Genomic DNA, 16,840 nt, shown 5'->3' with positions numbered 1-16,840 from the left:
GTTGGGTATAGAGAGTCTTTAAAAATAAAATTAAAAAAAAAAAAAAAACTTAAAAAAAATTTAGAAGGGCCATCAGACAGGAAGTATATAGAAAGAATAGAGAACTTCAGTCAGTCTGGTAAATTGCTTTGTTCCTTGTTAAAGAGGGCAAGAATTTAAAGACACTGGACATTTGCAGAGCAATGAGTACAGAATCCCACAGGCACCTGCTTGTGAGACACTGGGTTCTCTCTAAAGTGCTCTTCACACAGTCTCCCGTGCTACTTCACCCCAAAGGCTCACTGTAGGGACTGTCTGTGAGTGTGGAGAACATTAGTAACCAAAATAAAAAGTATTACAATATAATAATGAAGCAGATAGGTTTTGGGGCAAGGTGGACCTCGTTTGAATTTTAATAAAAGTCTGCATTTTGTTATTTGTCCTTAGGTAAGTCTAGAACATCTCTAATCCTAGCTGCTCATCAGAAAATAGGGATGATAATAATACTACCTTGCTTCTGAAATTTTTGTGATAATTAAATGAGATGTTTGGGGAGCACATGGTATTATATTAAACATTACTGTTCTAGAAATAATAGCTGTTAAGATTCCATTGTTTGGCTTTTCTAAAATTGATATATAATATTTATATTTATAATTGATCTATAACATTTTAAAAATATGGTCTCTGGTAATAGGCTACAAATATTTTTTTTTTAAAGATTTTATTTATTTATTTGAGACAGAGAGAATGAGAGACAGAGAGCACGAGAGGGAGGAGGGTCAGAGGGAGAAGCAGACTCCCTGCCGAGCAGGGAGCCCGATGCAGGACTCGATCCCGGGACTCCAGGATCATGACCTGAGCCGAAGGCAGTCGCTTAACCAACTGAGCCACCCAGGCGCCCTGGCTACAAATATTTTTTAAAGCCCGTTATTGTTGAAAAATACCTGTCAGTCATTGAGCAAGGGGTTAGGAAACATTTCCATGTGTGCCATAGGAATATATTAAATAAAATATTAATTAACTGAGCACCTGTTCAGGTAAAGCACTAGGCCAAAGATCAGGGGCAAACCTAGAGAAGTCCTTGCCCTCTAGGGGTATTGACCTACTTGGGAAAATGCCAGAAATGTGACCAAGTGAGCTCATTTAATTGCCAGTTAAATGCTCCGTGTAGACACTGAGGGCTGTGTGTTCCTCTGAAGCCCGGAGTGATGGCTAACTACCATAATGCTGTGAGAAAGGAAAGTGATAAAATCAAAAAAATAGGTCCAGACGTATGTCACTGCAGCATCAGGACCCTTGGAAAGAGAGAGCCCCCTGAGGAAGTCCTGTGATAGCAGAGAGGTGAGGAAAGGGTGCTCGGAGAAGAATCTGACCAAGAACAGTTTCAAAGAAGCCCACGAACCCCTCTGTCCAGACTAGAACAGTGATGTGTTCCACCCTATCAGGAAGTTGGGTAGGACTTTGAAACCAGGGCCTGTGTGTCCCCTGTAGCACTGTTGTTGCAGTGAGTGCGCATAGAATACCCACGGTGATAAAACAGGGGAGTCAGGGACCCTAGATACTTATGAGAGATCCTTACCACGAAGTCAAATGCAAGAAAATCCTTCATTGACCAAAGGAAAGATGTCTCACTTCTTTACTCCTTCCTCACCCTTAAAGAATGTTTTGTTTCCTGTAAACAGTGGTAATGACCAATATGATTGAAATGTAATGAGAAAATTCCCTGTTTGATATGTATCTTTATTCTTGTAGGCCTCTTTTTCGTGGAAGTTCAGATGTCGATCAGCTTGGAAAAATCTTGGAGTAAGTAGTAACTGTAATTTTACATCAGCGTTCATAGCATGAAAACATTTACAGTGCCTTTCCTCTGACACTCATATAAAATGTTTACCTCTTGTCTTTCCTCCTCCAAGCTGTGGCCGTAGTCAGTGTTACTATTTGTGTGGTGAGTGGGGACATGGCAGACATGCTGTTTTATGCAGAGCCCATCATGACGTGTGGCCTAACCGGTCTGCTCTGGAAGCTTCTATGTTGCTCACGTGGATCTTTTCGAGGATCCTCCTTCTCCACTTGGCTGAGCTCCATTTCTTGAGTTCAGATGTGTTGTCTGCTTGGGCCCATTTCAGATGGATCCACCGTCAGTGGTGGGGCGCTTGGTTGCCTGGTAACCCATCCTTGCCCACTGGGCTTCCTGTCCCCATTGAGTATCCCCATTGAGTCATCTAGATTGATTTTGCCTTGGTTTGTTTTGGATGGTATGCTACACAACCCATTTTTCTTTGGAGCCCCAAAATAGGAAATGAGAATCCTAGGTTCTAACTCTATGTCTGTTGCTAAATTCTATGCAGTCTTGAGAAAGTTATTTAAAATGCCCTGTAAAGTGCATACACGGTGACTGGTGCATAGTGAATGCTTTTAAAATGGCAGCTATGATTATAATTCATCATTAATTGTTTAGCCTTTTTGTTCCTTAACTTCTTCACCTGAATACTGAAACTTAGGACGTAAATTCTAAGATCCTTTCCTGCGCTCAAATTCTTTGGTTCTAATTGTCTGTTACTTAGCTCGTTGATGATTTGCAGAGTTCCATTCATGTCTACATGTTTGTGACTGTGGGGCTATGTATGCTTTCGTGTTTCTAGAATGTTAAGAAGGGGCCTTTCCTCTCACAAAGCATGAAGTATGGCATCCTTTTGGGATAGGTGCCTTTGCCAAGCCCCCTCAGAATTGGGGTGAAGTACGAAAAAAGTGAGAGTTCTAGAACCAAAAGCAGCCCCGATCATTGATCTGTAACATTTTATAGGAATCCCAGTGATTTTTATGATCTTTCCAGTCCGTAAAACTGGTGAAAAGTACCCCTAAAGAAAATAATTATATGTTAACGCTATCCACTCGAGCATGACTGCTTAAAACAGTTGGTATAAAACTGGAACCTCAATTTGTTCTCTTAGTGACTGGAAAGCTCCACTAGATTTCTTTTTTTTTTTTTTTAAGATTTTATTTATTTATTTGAGAGAGAGAGAGAATGAGAGACAGAGAGCACGAGAGGGAAGAGGGCAGAGGGGGAAGCAGACTCCCCGCCGAGCAGGGAGCCCGATGCGGGACTCGATCCCGGGACTCCAGGACCATGACCTGAGCCGAAGGCAGCCGCTTAACTGACTGAGCCACCCAGGCGCCCTCCACTAGATTTCTTTTTTTTTTTTTTTTTTTTAAAGATTTTATTTATTTATTTGACAGAGAGAGACACAGCGAGAGAGAGAACACAAGCAGGGGGAGAGGGAGAGGGAGAAGCAGGCTTCCCGCCGAGCAGGGAGCCCGATGCGGGGCTCGATCCCGGGACTCCAGGACCATGACCTGAGCCGAAGGCAGTCGCTTAACCGACTGAGCCACCCAGGCGCCCCATTTTTTTTTTTTTTTCCCACTAGATTTCTAATGATGCCAGCGGCCCTGCTGAATCAGAACTCAGTGGCTTTAAGGCCTGAAAAATATTTGCTGGTTTTATTGTGTGAGGGCTTCCCAGGTCCAGGGCAGCTGCCGAGACTCCCGTTGCTCTTCCTCCTGCCACTCCATAAAATGGACAGATTCAGGACAAACTCATGTTCTCTCTGCTTCTGGATGTCAACTCGTCTTTGCTCATAGGGTGATGAACCCCCATCTATTCTTCCCCACCACTGTTGAATATAGTTTGTGTGCGGTGAGAACTAGGAAAGTCAGACGCACCAGTGACTCTGTTAAAGGGAAAAGTGATCCCGGGCGCCTGGGTGGCTCGGTCGTTAAGCGGCTGCCTTCGGCTCAGGTCATGATCCCAGGGTCCTGGGATCGAGCCCCGCATCGGGCTCCTGCTCAGCGGGAAGCCTGCTTCTCCCTCTCCCGCTCCCCCTGCTTGTGTTCCTGCTCTCACTATGTCTCTCTCTGTCAAATAAATAAATAAAATCTTAAAAAAAAAAAAAAAAGGGAAAAGTGATCTTGACAGAAGCCAGCTTGCCAGACGTTCAACCCATCACCACCTGTCCCTTACTGACATCACCTGGGCGTTCTGGCCAGCTCCAGCCCTGGGGCCTGCGAACTTGTTAGCCTTGTTAGTGCCCCTTTGTATCCGAAGCCAGGGAGTTGGACCCGAGAGAACCTCTGACAAACAAGTTTGACTTGTGCCCAAGGGAGAGCCAGAGTTCCACTTTTGGCAAAGGCCTGAGACCCTAGGTTGCCAGCAGAAAAGAAGCCATAAAGTTCTATAGGTCTTAGGCCTTTAGCATTTACTTCTTGGTTTCTGGCCTTGTTTCGCTGACATTATGTTCTGTTTACTCTGCCTTGGTTCCTTTGGCATAAAGAAAAGGGACAATGCTGCACCCTACTGTCATTTCTAAAGTACTTGAAAAATGATTTCTGTTCCCTCTGCCATTTATAGATTTTGTGCTGTCAGTCTTTACGGTACAAATGTCAACTTTTAAGGCTTATGTTCAGCTGTCCAAATACTGAAACTTGATGCAAGCACTTTTTAATGGACCTATCAGAGTTTCACAACGTTTGTATATGGGCCATAAAGTTCATACTGGATATTAAGGGGATTTTTTTTTTCTTTTTTTAAGGAAAGCCACATTCACATTCTCTTACGGGGGAGAACTGTTTCTGCATTTAGAAAGATTTATACTTTCAAAGAACAGCAAGTACTTTGAAAGTGAAACTGAATGCTTTTAGCTCGTGACATTTTAGAGCATTTTTTGGAGCAGAGTCATAGTTAAATGGAAACAAAATATTGGATTTGGAATAAGGAGAGCTGGGTTCGCTCCCGCTCTGTGGCTGAACTTACTGTGTGTGACTTTGGCAGTTGATTTCACTCCTCATCCCTTTGTTTCCACATCTATAAAAAGGAAGTAATAACTGACCTGCATGTCTCAGGAGGTCGTTAGGGGATCAGAGGAGGGGGTAGATTTAAAAATACTTCTGAAAGTTATTTATATAGATAGCTATGTACACATATATATAATTATGCACCACACATACATGTACACACAGAGACTCTTTTTTGCTTTTGGCACTCAGCTACCCATATCACCAGATTTATTTCAATATAAATATATTCAAAGCTGCAAATAAAAAGATTTTTTTTAAAGATTTTAAATTATTGCTAAGAATTTTTATAATTGATTTCTGATGACTGGCGATGATATGCCAAAAAAAGATAAAAAATGGCTAAAAAATAAAAATGAAGGAAATTGTTAAAGTTCTTTCATAAGCGTTCTCTTTTTCTTTCTTTGCCTATCCCACTCTTTCCAAGCATACACATTTATGTCCTTTAATAATTAATAGTGGTATTTTTTTTTTCTACTCTTACTCTAGATCTCATTATTAAGCAAATTTGTGTATTGCCCAAGCTGCATTTCCATTCCCTTGTTCTGGTAAATATGTCCATGAGTCTGTCTTTATTTGCCTCAACAACGTGGCTCACCCAGCATGTCCAACAGAGGTAGGACTACAGGGTCTTTTCCCGGACACCAGTGACAGGTGCAGTCATGATACAGGTGTCTGCTCTCCCCAGGTGAGGTCTGTGACCTGGGCTCTGTTGAGGGAATAAAAGGGGGAAGAAAGCCTTACAGAGGGAGCCTGTGACGTTCACCACCACATCTTCCTGAAACCTGGAAATCCATTCAGGAGAACACATTTTCTCAACCTGTGTCCCAATGAGCGCAGGCCAAGGAGAAGACTAACACAGGCCAGCACCATTGCTATCTGTAGTTAAAATAATTGGGTCAGGGGGTGCCTGTCTGGCTCAGTTGGTAGAGCATGCAACTCTTGATCTCAGGGCTGTGAGTTCAAGCCCCACGTTGGGTGTAGAGATTACTTAAAAATAAAATCTTTAAAAAAAAGTTTGGTAAATTTGAATAGCCATATGTTCTGTCCACTACATTATAACTTTTTAGTTTGGAGTTAATCAGAGTCTGTAAGTGAGATATAAGTTCTTGCATCCCCTGATTTCCCTTGTTCAAACCTACCTACTCTCTCTATATAAACTTTATTTTTTTTAAGATTTTATTTATTTATTTGAGAGAGAGTGAAAGTGAGAGAGATCACAGAGGGGAGAGGGAGAAGCAGACTCACCACTGAGCGGGGAGCCCGATGCAGGGCTGGATCCCAGGACCCTGAGATCATGACCTAAGTCGAAAGCAGACGCTCAACCGAGTCACCCAGGTGCCCCTGTATACATAAACTTTAAATAATACCTCCATATTGTAGGGGCGCGTGGGTGGCTCAGTCCATTGAGCATACCACTCTCAGTTTCCACTGGGTCGTGATCTTGAGGTCGTGGGCTTGGCCTCCCGTCAGGCTCCCTGCTGAGCGTGGGGTCTGCTTGACTCCGCTGCCGCCCCCCCCCACCTCATGTGTGTGAGCTCTCTCTCTCTTTCAAATAAGTAAATAAGTTATGTAAAGCCACTGACCTATTAATATTTCTGAAGAACCTCAAGTCACACATCAATAGGACTCAAGCAGTTCATATTTTTAGTGTAGTAGTGATGCATTGCCTATGCATTTAGATTAATAACATTATTTTCCTCTTATAATAGTAATAATAATGGGTGGGGCTCCTGAGTGGCTCAGTTGGTTGGGCATCTGCCTTCAGCTCAGGGCATGATCTCAGGGTCCTGGGATCTGGCCCCATGTCAGGCTCCCTGCTCATCAGGGGAGTCTGCTTCTCCTCCCTCCGCCTCTCCCCCCCATCTTGTGCTCTCTCTGTGTCTCAATAAATAAATAAAAATCTTTAAAATAATAATACTAATAATGGGTAATGTATTGATACTAACAAGTACTGTGTGTCAGGCACTGTGCTATGCACTTTATATAAATTCTCACTGTGAATTATGATTGTTAATAAGTAAAGACACTGAGGCTCACAGAAGTTAAGTAATTTGTCCTTACCTACCAATAAGTTGTAGGTGTAGAATCTGAACCCAGGTCTGCCTTTTCCAAAGTCTACGCTATTTTGTTAATTTATTTTTTGTATTTGAATATAGTTGACATACAATGCCTGTGTTGTTTCTCTATCACTTGATCCTTTCTCCACGTTTTTCTGATCCCAGAATAATTTTCAGGGGAAGCATGAATGATACTGTCTTTATTTATTGTTTGCTCACTTTGGGGCGCCTGGGTGGCTCAGTCGGTTGACCGTCCGGCTATTGATTTTGGCTCAGGTCATGATCTCAGGGTTGTGAAATCGAGTCCTGCGTCAGGCTCTGTGCTCAGCCTGGAGTCTGCTTATCTCTCTCCCTGTGCTCCTGCCCCTACTTGCTCGCTCTCTCTCTCTAAAATAAATAAATAGTAAATAAATCAAATCTTTTAAAATAAAAAAAATTAGTTTTGTAATACAAAATATATATCAGCTATATTTAACTTAATGAATTTAATTTGAAATTAAATTATAAAATAGTGTTTGCCTAGCACAGGATTAGCATATCTTTTAGCCTCTTTTTGGCCTGATTCTAACATATGTAATTACCGTTTGGGGAATTATTCTTTAACCAAAAATGCAACCAAATTTATGTGTTAATGAATCGTGTTAGATGAGCATTATAAAAGCATGGCAATATGAGAGTGTTGGATCAGAACCCAAAAAGCACTCTTGGGCATAAAGGAAAATATATGCTCATGTGGGCCTCCTACTCTGTCAGTATGTCAGGACTTACTGGTAATATACTATTTTCTATTTCTGCATCATCTCATATATTTAGTATCTGCTACTAGAGGAATCTCTTATCTCTTCCCAGTGAATTTTACAGTTCTCCTGGGAGATCGCCCTCTACCCTGTGATCATCATACTGCAGTAGGACAGAGATGAGAGACCTGCCAGTAATATAAGTGAGGGGCCCCCTGGGCTCTGTCTCCCCCACGCCTGCCTCTCAGACTTTACCATCATCTGGACTTTGTGGGAAAACAGCTTCAGCATAGCAGCTAATGATGCTTATGTTCACACATGGTTCTTTTGTAGCGTCATTGGACTCCCAGGAGAAGAGGACTGGCCTCGAGATGTCGCCCTTCCCAGGCAGGCTTTTCACTCAAAATCTCCTCAACCGATTGAGAAGTTTGTAACAGATATTGATGAACAAGGCAAAGACCTACTTCTGGTAAGTGCTGTGGTGCAGAGTTGGTCTTGTGCGGTGGTGATGAGAGACGCAACCTGTCCATGGGTGGACTCCTGGGGGGTGGGCACAGCATCAGTTCAGCATCATGGACCACAGCCACGCAGAGCAAGAGGCCACAACCTCTCTGCAGCTTTCATTTCCACACCTGCCGCAGCTGGTGGCTTTTGATTTCTGGAATGTCTTCGTTTCCTACGGAAAGAGAAAGAGTCTGACCCACACACTTTCAGTCTGCCATCTTTAAATGTTCATTTGAATGCAGCCGCAGAAGCCTCTCGATTCATCTAGACCTATGCTTCCAATGAGTAGTCAAGGTGGCATGCACATAGAAAATACCTCACTGAAAATAAGGACTTGTGTTCTGTTTGAGGTTCAGACTCGTAACGCTTGGCCTTATACATCCTTCCCTACTCTTGGTGGACAGAAAAATAGAAGAGTTGACCTGTTGAGCTACCCTTGGTGTTCAGAACTCAATGAATAATAAGTGTATCCTTTACCTATTGACTAACAACCTTTGATATCTCACCAAGTAGGTGCTCCTAGACGTGGAGGCACTAGTGCTCCCATTCTGTCAGTGTATTCTAAATTTCCGATATAGACCTAAGAGTCTGTAGGCTTTAGTAGAAATGTTCTACTTTAGCTCTGTGTGGACACAGCCATTGATTGGCATATTCGCAGAGCCATGAGTCTCCCAATGAAAGCCCTAATTCCATCTTCACCTGATGGTGGCTCATTTTCTGGCTTACTCAAAGATTCCCTCCCCTGCCACATTACAGAGAAGGACAGCTATATTCCCTCCCCACTGTTCATTTCTAAGACACTCACTAAGGACTTTTGGCTCACATCCTTTGAAATACATTGTTATTAGAAGGGAGAATATAGTGTCCTATGGAGAGGCTCACTATATATACACACTTGCTGGCTCACCTACTATTTAGGAAAATTTTTCCTGGGTTTCATATAACAGACAAGTACTTGGATTACCTTAAGAAAAGGGGGTTTGATGGAACGTTTCATGTGGCCTGGCAGTGAAAAGCCATCCAGAGTGTAAATGCTCTCTCGGTCCTGCTAAGAGCATCACCATCTGCTTGTCTCTGCTCTGCAGGCCTTTTTCTCCCCTTCAGTGCCTCTTTTCGGTAGTACTGTCTGCTGCCCTTAACTGCGGCTGGCCCCTTGACTCTCAGAACTTCGGCCAACTCCTGGATCCTTTCAGCTCTAACCCCCACTGCTCACATTTGCTCTGTTAGTATTTCCTACGTCAGATTCCTAAAAGGAAGAATGTGGCTGACACACCTCACCTTTCTGCCAAGCCATGATAGGAGTTGCTGCCGAGGGCCAGGTCACCATTCTGGGTCCAGTCAGCTGTGCTGGGAGCGGGGAGGGACGATGTGTTATAAAATATGGCCACCATCGGCTTTCCTTTTCAGCAAGAACTTTGAATGGAATGCTCCTCTTAGAAGAAGATTCTGGACACAGAATCACAGTGATAGCCAATTTTAGTTGTGAAGCGTCCCACTCCTTCAGCTACTGGGACACCCAAAGACAGCTCAAAGTATCTCCTAGCTCCAACATCAGTAGGAATCACCAGGAGGAACTCAAAATGTTAAGATAGCAGATGATGCCGCATGCTCATTCAGTGTCTCCCACTAGAAGGGGGCGGCTTTCCAAGTCAGACCACACACTAGTGCTGGACTAGAGAAGCAGCAGGAGACAGAGAAGAAATAGGAACAAAGAAACTACCAGAGAGAGAAGGAAGAGGGTAGACGATGAGTGTCAGCAGGGATGAGAAAAAGCAAAGGAAAAGAATAAGAGGCAGTCCCAGTGACGTCAGGACTAGAAGAAACTTAAGGACAAAACGTAATAATCCATGGGCATTCCGGGAAAGGACAGACCAGGACCGCAAAGCTCAGAAACCCCTGAAAGTTCTCCCTATTTCCTGCTAGAGGGACACGGGGCAGAACTGTCGAGCAGAAGAAAGAGAGCCATTTGGTACCAGAGGAGCAGCTGAGATCCCAGCAGTATTTGTTGCCTCTACTCAAAATGATTTAGTGAGGGTGAAAAGAGAAAGGTATTTTAGGAAGTTGTTTCCTTTAAGAAACAACATTTCAGTTTTAGCACTTTAAGAATCGTCCTTTGTTTTATCTGAAAACAAGGCTGACGCTGTCATGTCTCAGCTATGGATGGATGGATGTATACGTTGGCATATATAAATGTTCTTACATACACACATAAGTAATGCACAGTAATAAGACCATTCAGGGGGAAGACTATTTTTTTTTTTTAAGATTTTATTTATTTATATGACAGAGAGAGACAGCAAGAACAGGAACACAAGCAGGGGAAGTGGGAGAGGGAGAAGCAGGCTTCCCGCCGAGCAGGGAGCCCGATGTGGGACTCGATCCCAGGACCCCGGGATCATGACCTGAGCCGAAGGCAGACGCCCAACGACTGAGCCACCCAGGCGCCCTGGGGGAAGACTATTTTTAACATCCAAAACCTACCCATCTTTACACGTTTTGTCCCCTTCGTCGTGGTTAACTTGAGAGGCTGAGTACTTATTCCAAATATGATGCTCTTGCTGAAAAAAGTTTTAGAGTTTCTGCTGTTTTCAGAGCCTTAAGGCACATATTGGGGGAGGGGGGTATTCCTTGGATTAGTCTACTTTTGCCGCATAACACACAACCCAAAAATCTCCCTAGAATACAACAGTAAGCATTTGTTTCTTGCTTATGGGTCTGCAGATTGGCAAAGACAGCTATGCTGCAGCCTGTGGGTCAAGGACAAGTGTTCTCCATGTGCTTCATTCCAGGACCCAGAACAAGAGGGGCTTTGGCTCCCTGGGGCAGGTTTTTCTCATAATAGAAAGTGGATGCTCCCAGAAGGGCAAGCAGAAACACATGATAGCCCCAATGGCCTAGGCTTGGGAGAGGCACCCTGCTGCTTCTGTCCACATTCCTTTGGCCAAAGTAAGTTACATGGCCAAAGCCAACTCCAATAGAGGAAAGAATACTCCCGTGAAGGGAGGAGTGGGAAGGAGGAGGATTCGTGCTGGAAAATGATCCAGTCCGTCATAGTATTCAACTCTTGACTAAATAACAGTTCCAAAAGTCCATTTTATCAGTCAGTTATTTGGCAAGTAAATTAGATTTTCTTGGAGAAACAATATTCTTACACAAGATTTTGAATTAATTCTCAAGTCATCCTGTTGCCCTGTTGAAGTAGAGCAGTGATAGAACTTAGCCACCATGTCTAACAATGTTTCTGTAGCACATAAAGTATTAAGACTTCCATCTTGGGGCGCCTGGGTGTCTCAGTCGTTAAGCGTCTGCCTTGGGCTCAAGTCATGATCCCAGGGTCCTGGGATCGAGCCCGGCATCGGGCTCCCTGCTCGGCAGGGATTCTGCTTCTCCCTCCCCTTTTGTCCCTCCCCCACTGGTGTGCTCTCTCTCTCCCTCTCTCTCTCTCTCTGTCTCAAATAAATAAAATCTTTAAAAAAAAGACTTCCAACTTGAGATTCTCACACACTTCCACGTTAGGCTAAGGAGTTCTCCTTCTCTCCACCCTCTTCCCAGCTCTAAGCCATCAGGATAGCTGTGAGGATGGGCTTCCTCCCACACAGTCCTCTAGGGACATGTCTCTCTATCTTGAACATATTCCCACAGCTTTTTTTTTCTTCGTTCCTATGTCCCGGGGATTAAACCAGCTGCTTCCTTTTCTAATGTCACTACCTAATTTTCTCCTTCCTGGACTCTGGGGAAGAGAGACCTCAGGCTCAACGATTTTGCTCCTACTCTTCTGTCCTGAGGGATTCAGCCCATGCAAAACTTCTCTTAAGATGTTTATTGGTATTAGAGACAGTAGGACCATTCTACCAACAAGCTCTCCCTCTGCTTGCCCTTTGGCTCTTTGATTTTCAGGACACATTATGAGAAACCGGCCTCCATGGACTTGGTGGGGAGCTCAGCATAAATAAGATTTCAGGGGACCCAAAAATTTGCCTGGAATTATATATAGAATTTTCCAGGTGAGTAGTGTTCCATAGAGTGTTAGAGAGGGTCCTAATCTAGTCAGGACCTGACTGAGACTCTGAGCTCCTTGAGGGCAAAAACCCAGGTTACATGGAAGAGGTCAGCATAACCATGATAATGTACAGAGGGGACTGAAATTGATAGACATTTCGGGTGCCCAGCTCACTTCAGTGGGCGCTGCATCACACAGATGGGGAAGCTGGTGGAGCTTCTCTGCTGCTTGTGTGTCGCTGGGCAATGGGCGGGTCTTCCTCATCCTTCACTAGTGCTGGCCACCTGCTAGGCACTCTGGAGGTGTTGGTGAAAGGACAGGAGGAGGATTTGAAGAACAGGATCACCTGGGGTTGGACTGGAAATGGAACTGAGGTTAGGGAAGCGTTCTGCCTACTTGATGATGAATCCGCTAGTTTGGGAACGGAGATTGCAGCTCCAGAGGTTCACCTTCCCCGCCTTTCACCTTCTGCCTGCACTGGAGTTGTCAGCCTGGAATAGAGTTTGGTACCAGAACTGAACCTAGAGGATGGTTCAGCCCTGGGGCAGAGTCCACAGCTGGCTGGTGATCTGCATAAGCTGGGCCTAGGTGTTAGCCCTTACTTGCCCCTTCCTTAATAAGGAAAACTTATTTCCTGGTTTAAAATGTGTTTCCTTTCTTGTTCCTTTTGTTGTTGTTTTGGTTTGGTCTTGATTTTAGAAATATGTCAGAAACTGTTACTATCATTTAGTAATTAGCCTTTTACCCCTGAACAAGGTAACCCCCTTCCATTCCTGACTCATCAGTAAGTAAACCTTGGGGTAGGGTAAAAAGTTCGGGTGATGTCGCTGACGATAGGACTACGTTGGCTGGCATTAGAAAAATCACTATCTAAATAAAGTTGTATACATACTACAGTAATAATAATATCTTTTAAAGGATGTGGGGTGGGTTGAAGAGAAGGCCTGGGGAGGTAACAGTCCACAGGCAACCCAAAAGCTGCTGTGTTTTCCTGAAGGGCAGTTTATACATTGAGCCCATATATAAGATGGCTATGTCTACATTTTGTTTAGTTCCCTTTTTTTAAAGATTTACTTTTTTTTTTTTAAGATTTTATTTATTTATTTGACACAGAGAGAGACATAGCGAGAGAGGGAACACAAGCAGGGGGAATGGGAGAGGGAGAAGCAGGCCTCCTGTGGAGCAGGGAGCCCGATGCGGGGCTCGATCCCAGGACCCCAGGATCACGACCTGAGCCAAAGGCAGATGCCCAACGACTGAGCCACCCAGGCGCCCCTATTTTTTTATTTTTTTAAAGATTTTATTTATTTATCTGAGAGAGCGCAAAAGCAAGAGAGATCAGAGAGGGAGAGGGAGAAGCAGACTTGCCAGTGAGCGGAGAGCCCGATGCAGGGCTCTATCCCAGGACCCTGACATCATGACCTGAGCCAAAGGCAGATGCTTAACTGACCGAGCCACCCAGGCGCCCCTTATTTATTTGAGAAAGAGAGAGAGCATGAGCAGGAGGAGGGAGAGAGAGAATCTCAAACAGTCAGACTCCCCGCTAAGCATGGAGCCCCACGCAGGGCTCCATCTCATCACCGTGAGATCATGACCTAAGCTGAAACCAAGAGGTGGCCGCTCAACCGCCTGAGCCACCCAGGCTCCCCGTAGTGCCCCTTGAAGTAGATACTCATTCTCTTTCTAGACACACTTAATTGATGGTGGTGAATAAATGTGTAACTGTGTAAGCAGATTATTTTAAATGGACATGTTTTACGTCAATGATTTTTTTTCTTCATCACAGAAGTGCTTAACATTTAATCCAGCCAAAAGGATATCCGCCTACAGTGCCCTGTCTCACCCATACTTCCATGACCTGGAGAGGTGCAAGGAGAACCTGGATGCCCATCTGCCTCCCAGCCAGAACAGCTCAGAGATGAATACAGCCTGAGGTGCCGGCCGCTGCCTTGAGCTGATCACCCGGAGAACACCCTTGGGGGCTGATGGCCCCCCCACACCCTGAGTAAGCCCCGGCAGAGGTGCTGAGGATCACTGGCTGGGGATCTTCTAGTTGCCGTCTTCTGGACGGGCTCTGCTTCTCCATGGAAACCACCTCGTGTACTGTTTTGAAATCAATGCAAGAATGTTTGCAGCTTTATGTTCGTTCGTTTGTTTGTCTGTTTGTTTGTTTGTTTCAAGAACCTGGAAAGATTCCAGAAGAAGAGAAGCTGCTGACCAATTGTGCTGCCATTTCATTTTTCTAACCTTGAATGCTGCCAGTGTGAAGTGAGCAATCCAGGCACAGCTGAGTTATGATGTAATCTCCCTGCAGCTGCCCAAGCCTGATTCGGTACTTTTGAGTGAGAATGTGAGTGCGTGTGTGTGTGTGTGTGTGTGTGTGTGTGTGTGTGTGAGAGATTCTTGTTCTCTTAAAGTGTTACTTTCTGTAAACAACAAGAATAATTGAATTTTAAAGACTCAAAGTGACCTATAAATAACAGGTGTCTGTTGACTAAAGGTGATTTACCAGAATGGGCTTCTCAAATTAGAAAGTTAAGCCTATGTCCTCAGAATTTCATGGCCAAAACCAGTAAATTTGCTAGCAGTAAAAGGTTCACTATCTAGATGACGTTTTATACACACAACAAAAGGGAAAAAATGCTAGTATCTTTTAAGAGACCTGTTTTTTAAAGCATACATTCTATTTACTCTTCAAAAAGCTGAATTTACTCAATATAAGTCCATTTTAACCTGTATTATATGCTTTATTGTTTCTTTTGAAAAATACCCTATAAGCTTTTTCTTACTTGCTATAGATTTAGGGAGTGTACCTCAAATAGGTAAAATTGTCAAAAAAAAATTAGAAAAGGCCTTTATTTCCTGATTTGAAATCTATTTCCTTTTTGGGTTTTGTTGTTACTTTGTTTTGTTTTTGATTTTAGGAATTTGTCAGAAACTGTTTCCTGTTTTAGTGTGGAGAGTAGTTCTCTCTGACAAGAGACAGGAATACCATTTAAGTTTTCCCTATTACACTGTACTTTTTCTACCATGCACTGCCTTGTTTGCAAAGTATCCATCTTATCTATCCCCCAGGGCCTCTAATATATATTACTGCCTTTACATAACTAATAACAGATTGCTTAAGTTTTTCCCATGCACCTCCTGCTTGCTTGCTTTCAATGAACCTTTTGTAAATAGTTAAGATTCAGATTGTGGTTTATGGCTCCGATTTCGCTATCCTAACAGGGTCCCCCCCCCCCCCCCGTATGTTCTTGCTCTGATGCGATCTTCCTACCTGGCATTCATTGTTGTTACCTAGGCAGTGAATAGAGGACCGGTTCTTCTCTATCACCAGCACATAGATTGCTTTAAACTGTTACTTAGTGTTCTACGATTTTTTTTTAGAATATATTGTCAGTGTAGAATCAGAGGGGAATGTCTTTAACTATTTTTTAGAAATATATATTTACTGTATAAAATGATCTTTTCTCCATCCTCCAGGCTGTGCTTGTTTCTAGTGCCTTGTGCATACTCCTCTCTCTGCAGAGCCAGCCTGCCCTGGGCATTGTGAACAGCTTTATTTTTTTTCTCTTGCCGTTTTCTCTACTGTTCCTTATATTCCAATGTCCTCTCTGCCTTCTATGTGGTTAGTGCTGAAAGACACAGTGATTAAGTATCTTTTTGGAAGTTTAGCTATCTTTGCTTTCTGACTCATGTTTTGAGTGCATGCAACAGTTAGACCGCGTTTAGAGTTAGGGTTTTCAAAGAATGAACATTGCTTCCCTCAGTAGAAAATGTTCCAGATGATGTTTATACATTGTCAGGCCTTCCTGAATTCTTCACAGCTCAATATTTCTTATACTACCATCTTGAACAAGAGTAAAATTAGGAGACTTTTCTCCTTGAAAGTTTTTTGGGGTGGGAATTACTCTTTTTTAGTACATAATGTTGTTTAACATTTTTCTAACTCGGTAACTTGAAGAGCAGGATACGAATGAGAAGATGGGCCATAAGAATGTTCTACGCTTTCTTCATTGTTGACAGCATTGATTATGTTTCGTCATCACTGTAAATGCTTGAGATATAATGAATCCAGAGAATTCGGGGAGATGTCTCCCCTGGAACAGTGAGTTCTGCCTTTCCTTTGATCAGGGGTCAAAATACAAAGATGTTTTTGCTGGGGCCTAGAAATTGAATTTTAAAACTTACTGCCCTGATTCGTCATGTGCTTTTTGGTTAGAGTGGACATAACTTGAGTTTCTGCTTTTTTAAGTTTTTCACAAGTTCTCCCAAGAAAAATGCAGCTGTTCTAAACTGGAATTTTCCAGCATTCTTGAGAATTTTAAACAAGTAGAGAGCTTCACTTTATTTCTAGCATATACTTTTGGGTCATTTCTCGGTAGTGTTTATGAAGAAAACTTAAAGCACAAACATTTCCGCATTGGATACTTGGCAGATTATCCTTGGAGAGGCAGAAGGAGGGGGGCACCTCGGCCTCTCTGAACTTGAGTCTGACCCCAGCACGCCCATCTGTAGTTCTTGTAGTTGAGTGGTTACCCTCTTGTTTTATGGCTTTTATATCCGGGCTCACCAGTTCTGAAATCCAGATCCCACACCAGCATCCTTGCCACTGGGGCACTGGGAAGCATATAGCAGCATAGCAATTCACTGAATACAGCTTATGCTTCTGTGACAGATGGTTTCAAACGTCTTTGCCAAAAGCGAAG

The 16,840-nt window shown here is 43.4% G+C and overlaps 1 protein-coding gene across 1 annotated transcript in view; it reads left to right on the top strand.

Annotated features, from left to right (window-relative positions):
• The window catches only part of CDK6 (cyclin dependent kinase 6), a 231,218-nt gene extending 216,916 nt beyond the window's left edge, over nucleotides 1-14,302 (top strand). Inside the window, exons 5-7 of the mRNA XM_021689616.1 lie at nucleotides 1,735-1,785; nucleotides 7,961-8,096; nucleotides 13,918-14,302. Coding sequence (XP_021545291.1) covers nucleotides 1,735-1,785; nucleotides 7,961-8,096; nucleotides 13,918-14,064 — 334 coding nt within the window. The 3' untranslated portion in view covers nucleotides 14,065-14,302. The remainder of the gene's footprint in view (nucleotides 1-1,734; nucleotides 1,786-7,960; nucleotides 8,097-13,917) is intronic.
• Nucleotides 14,303-16,840: the final 2,538 nt, after the last annotated feature.

The sequence above is a fragment of the Neomonachus schauinslandi genome, chromosome 12 (genome assembly GCF_002201575.2).
Source record: "Neomonachus schauinslandi chromosome 12, ASM220157v2, whole genome shotgun sequence".
In the NCBI taxonomy this organism is placed as follows: Eukaryota; Metazoa; Chordata; class Mammalia; order Carnivora; family Phocidae; genus Neomonachus; species Neomonachus schauinslandi.
This window is presented reverse-complemented; position numbering and strand designations above follow the sequence as displayed.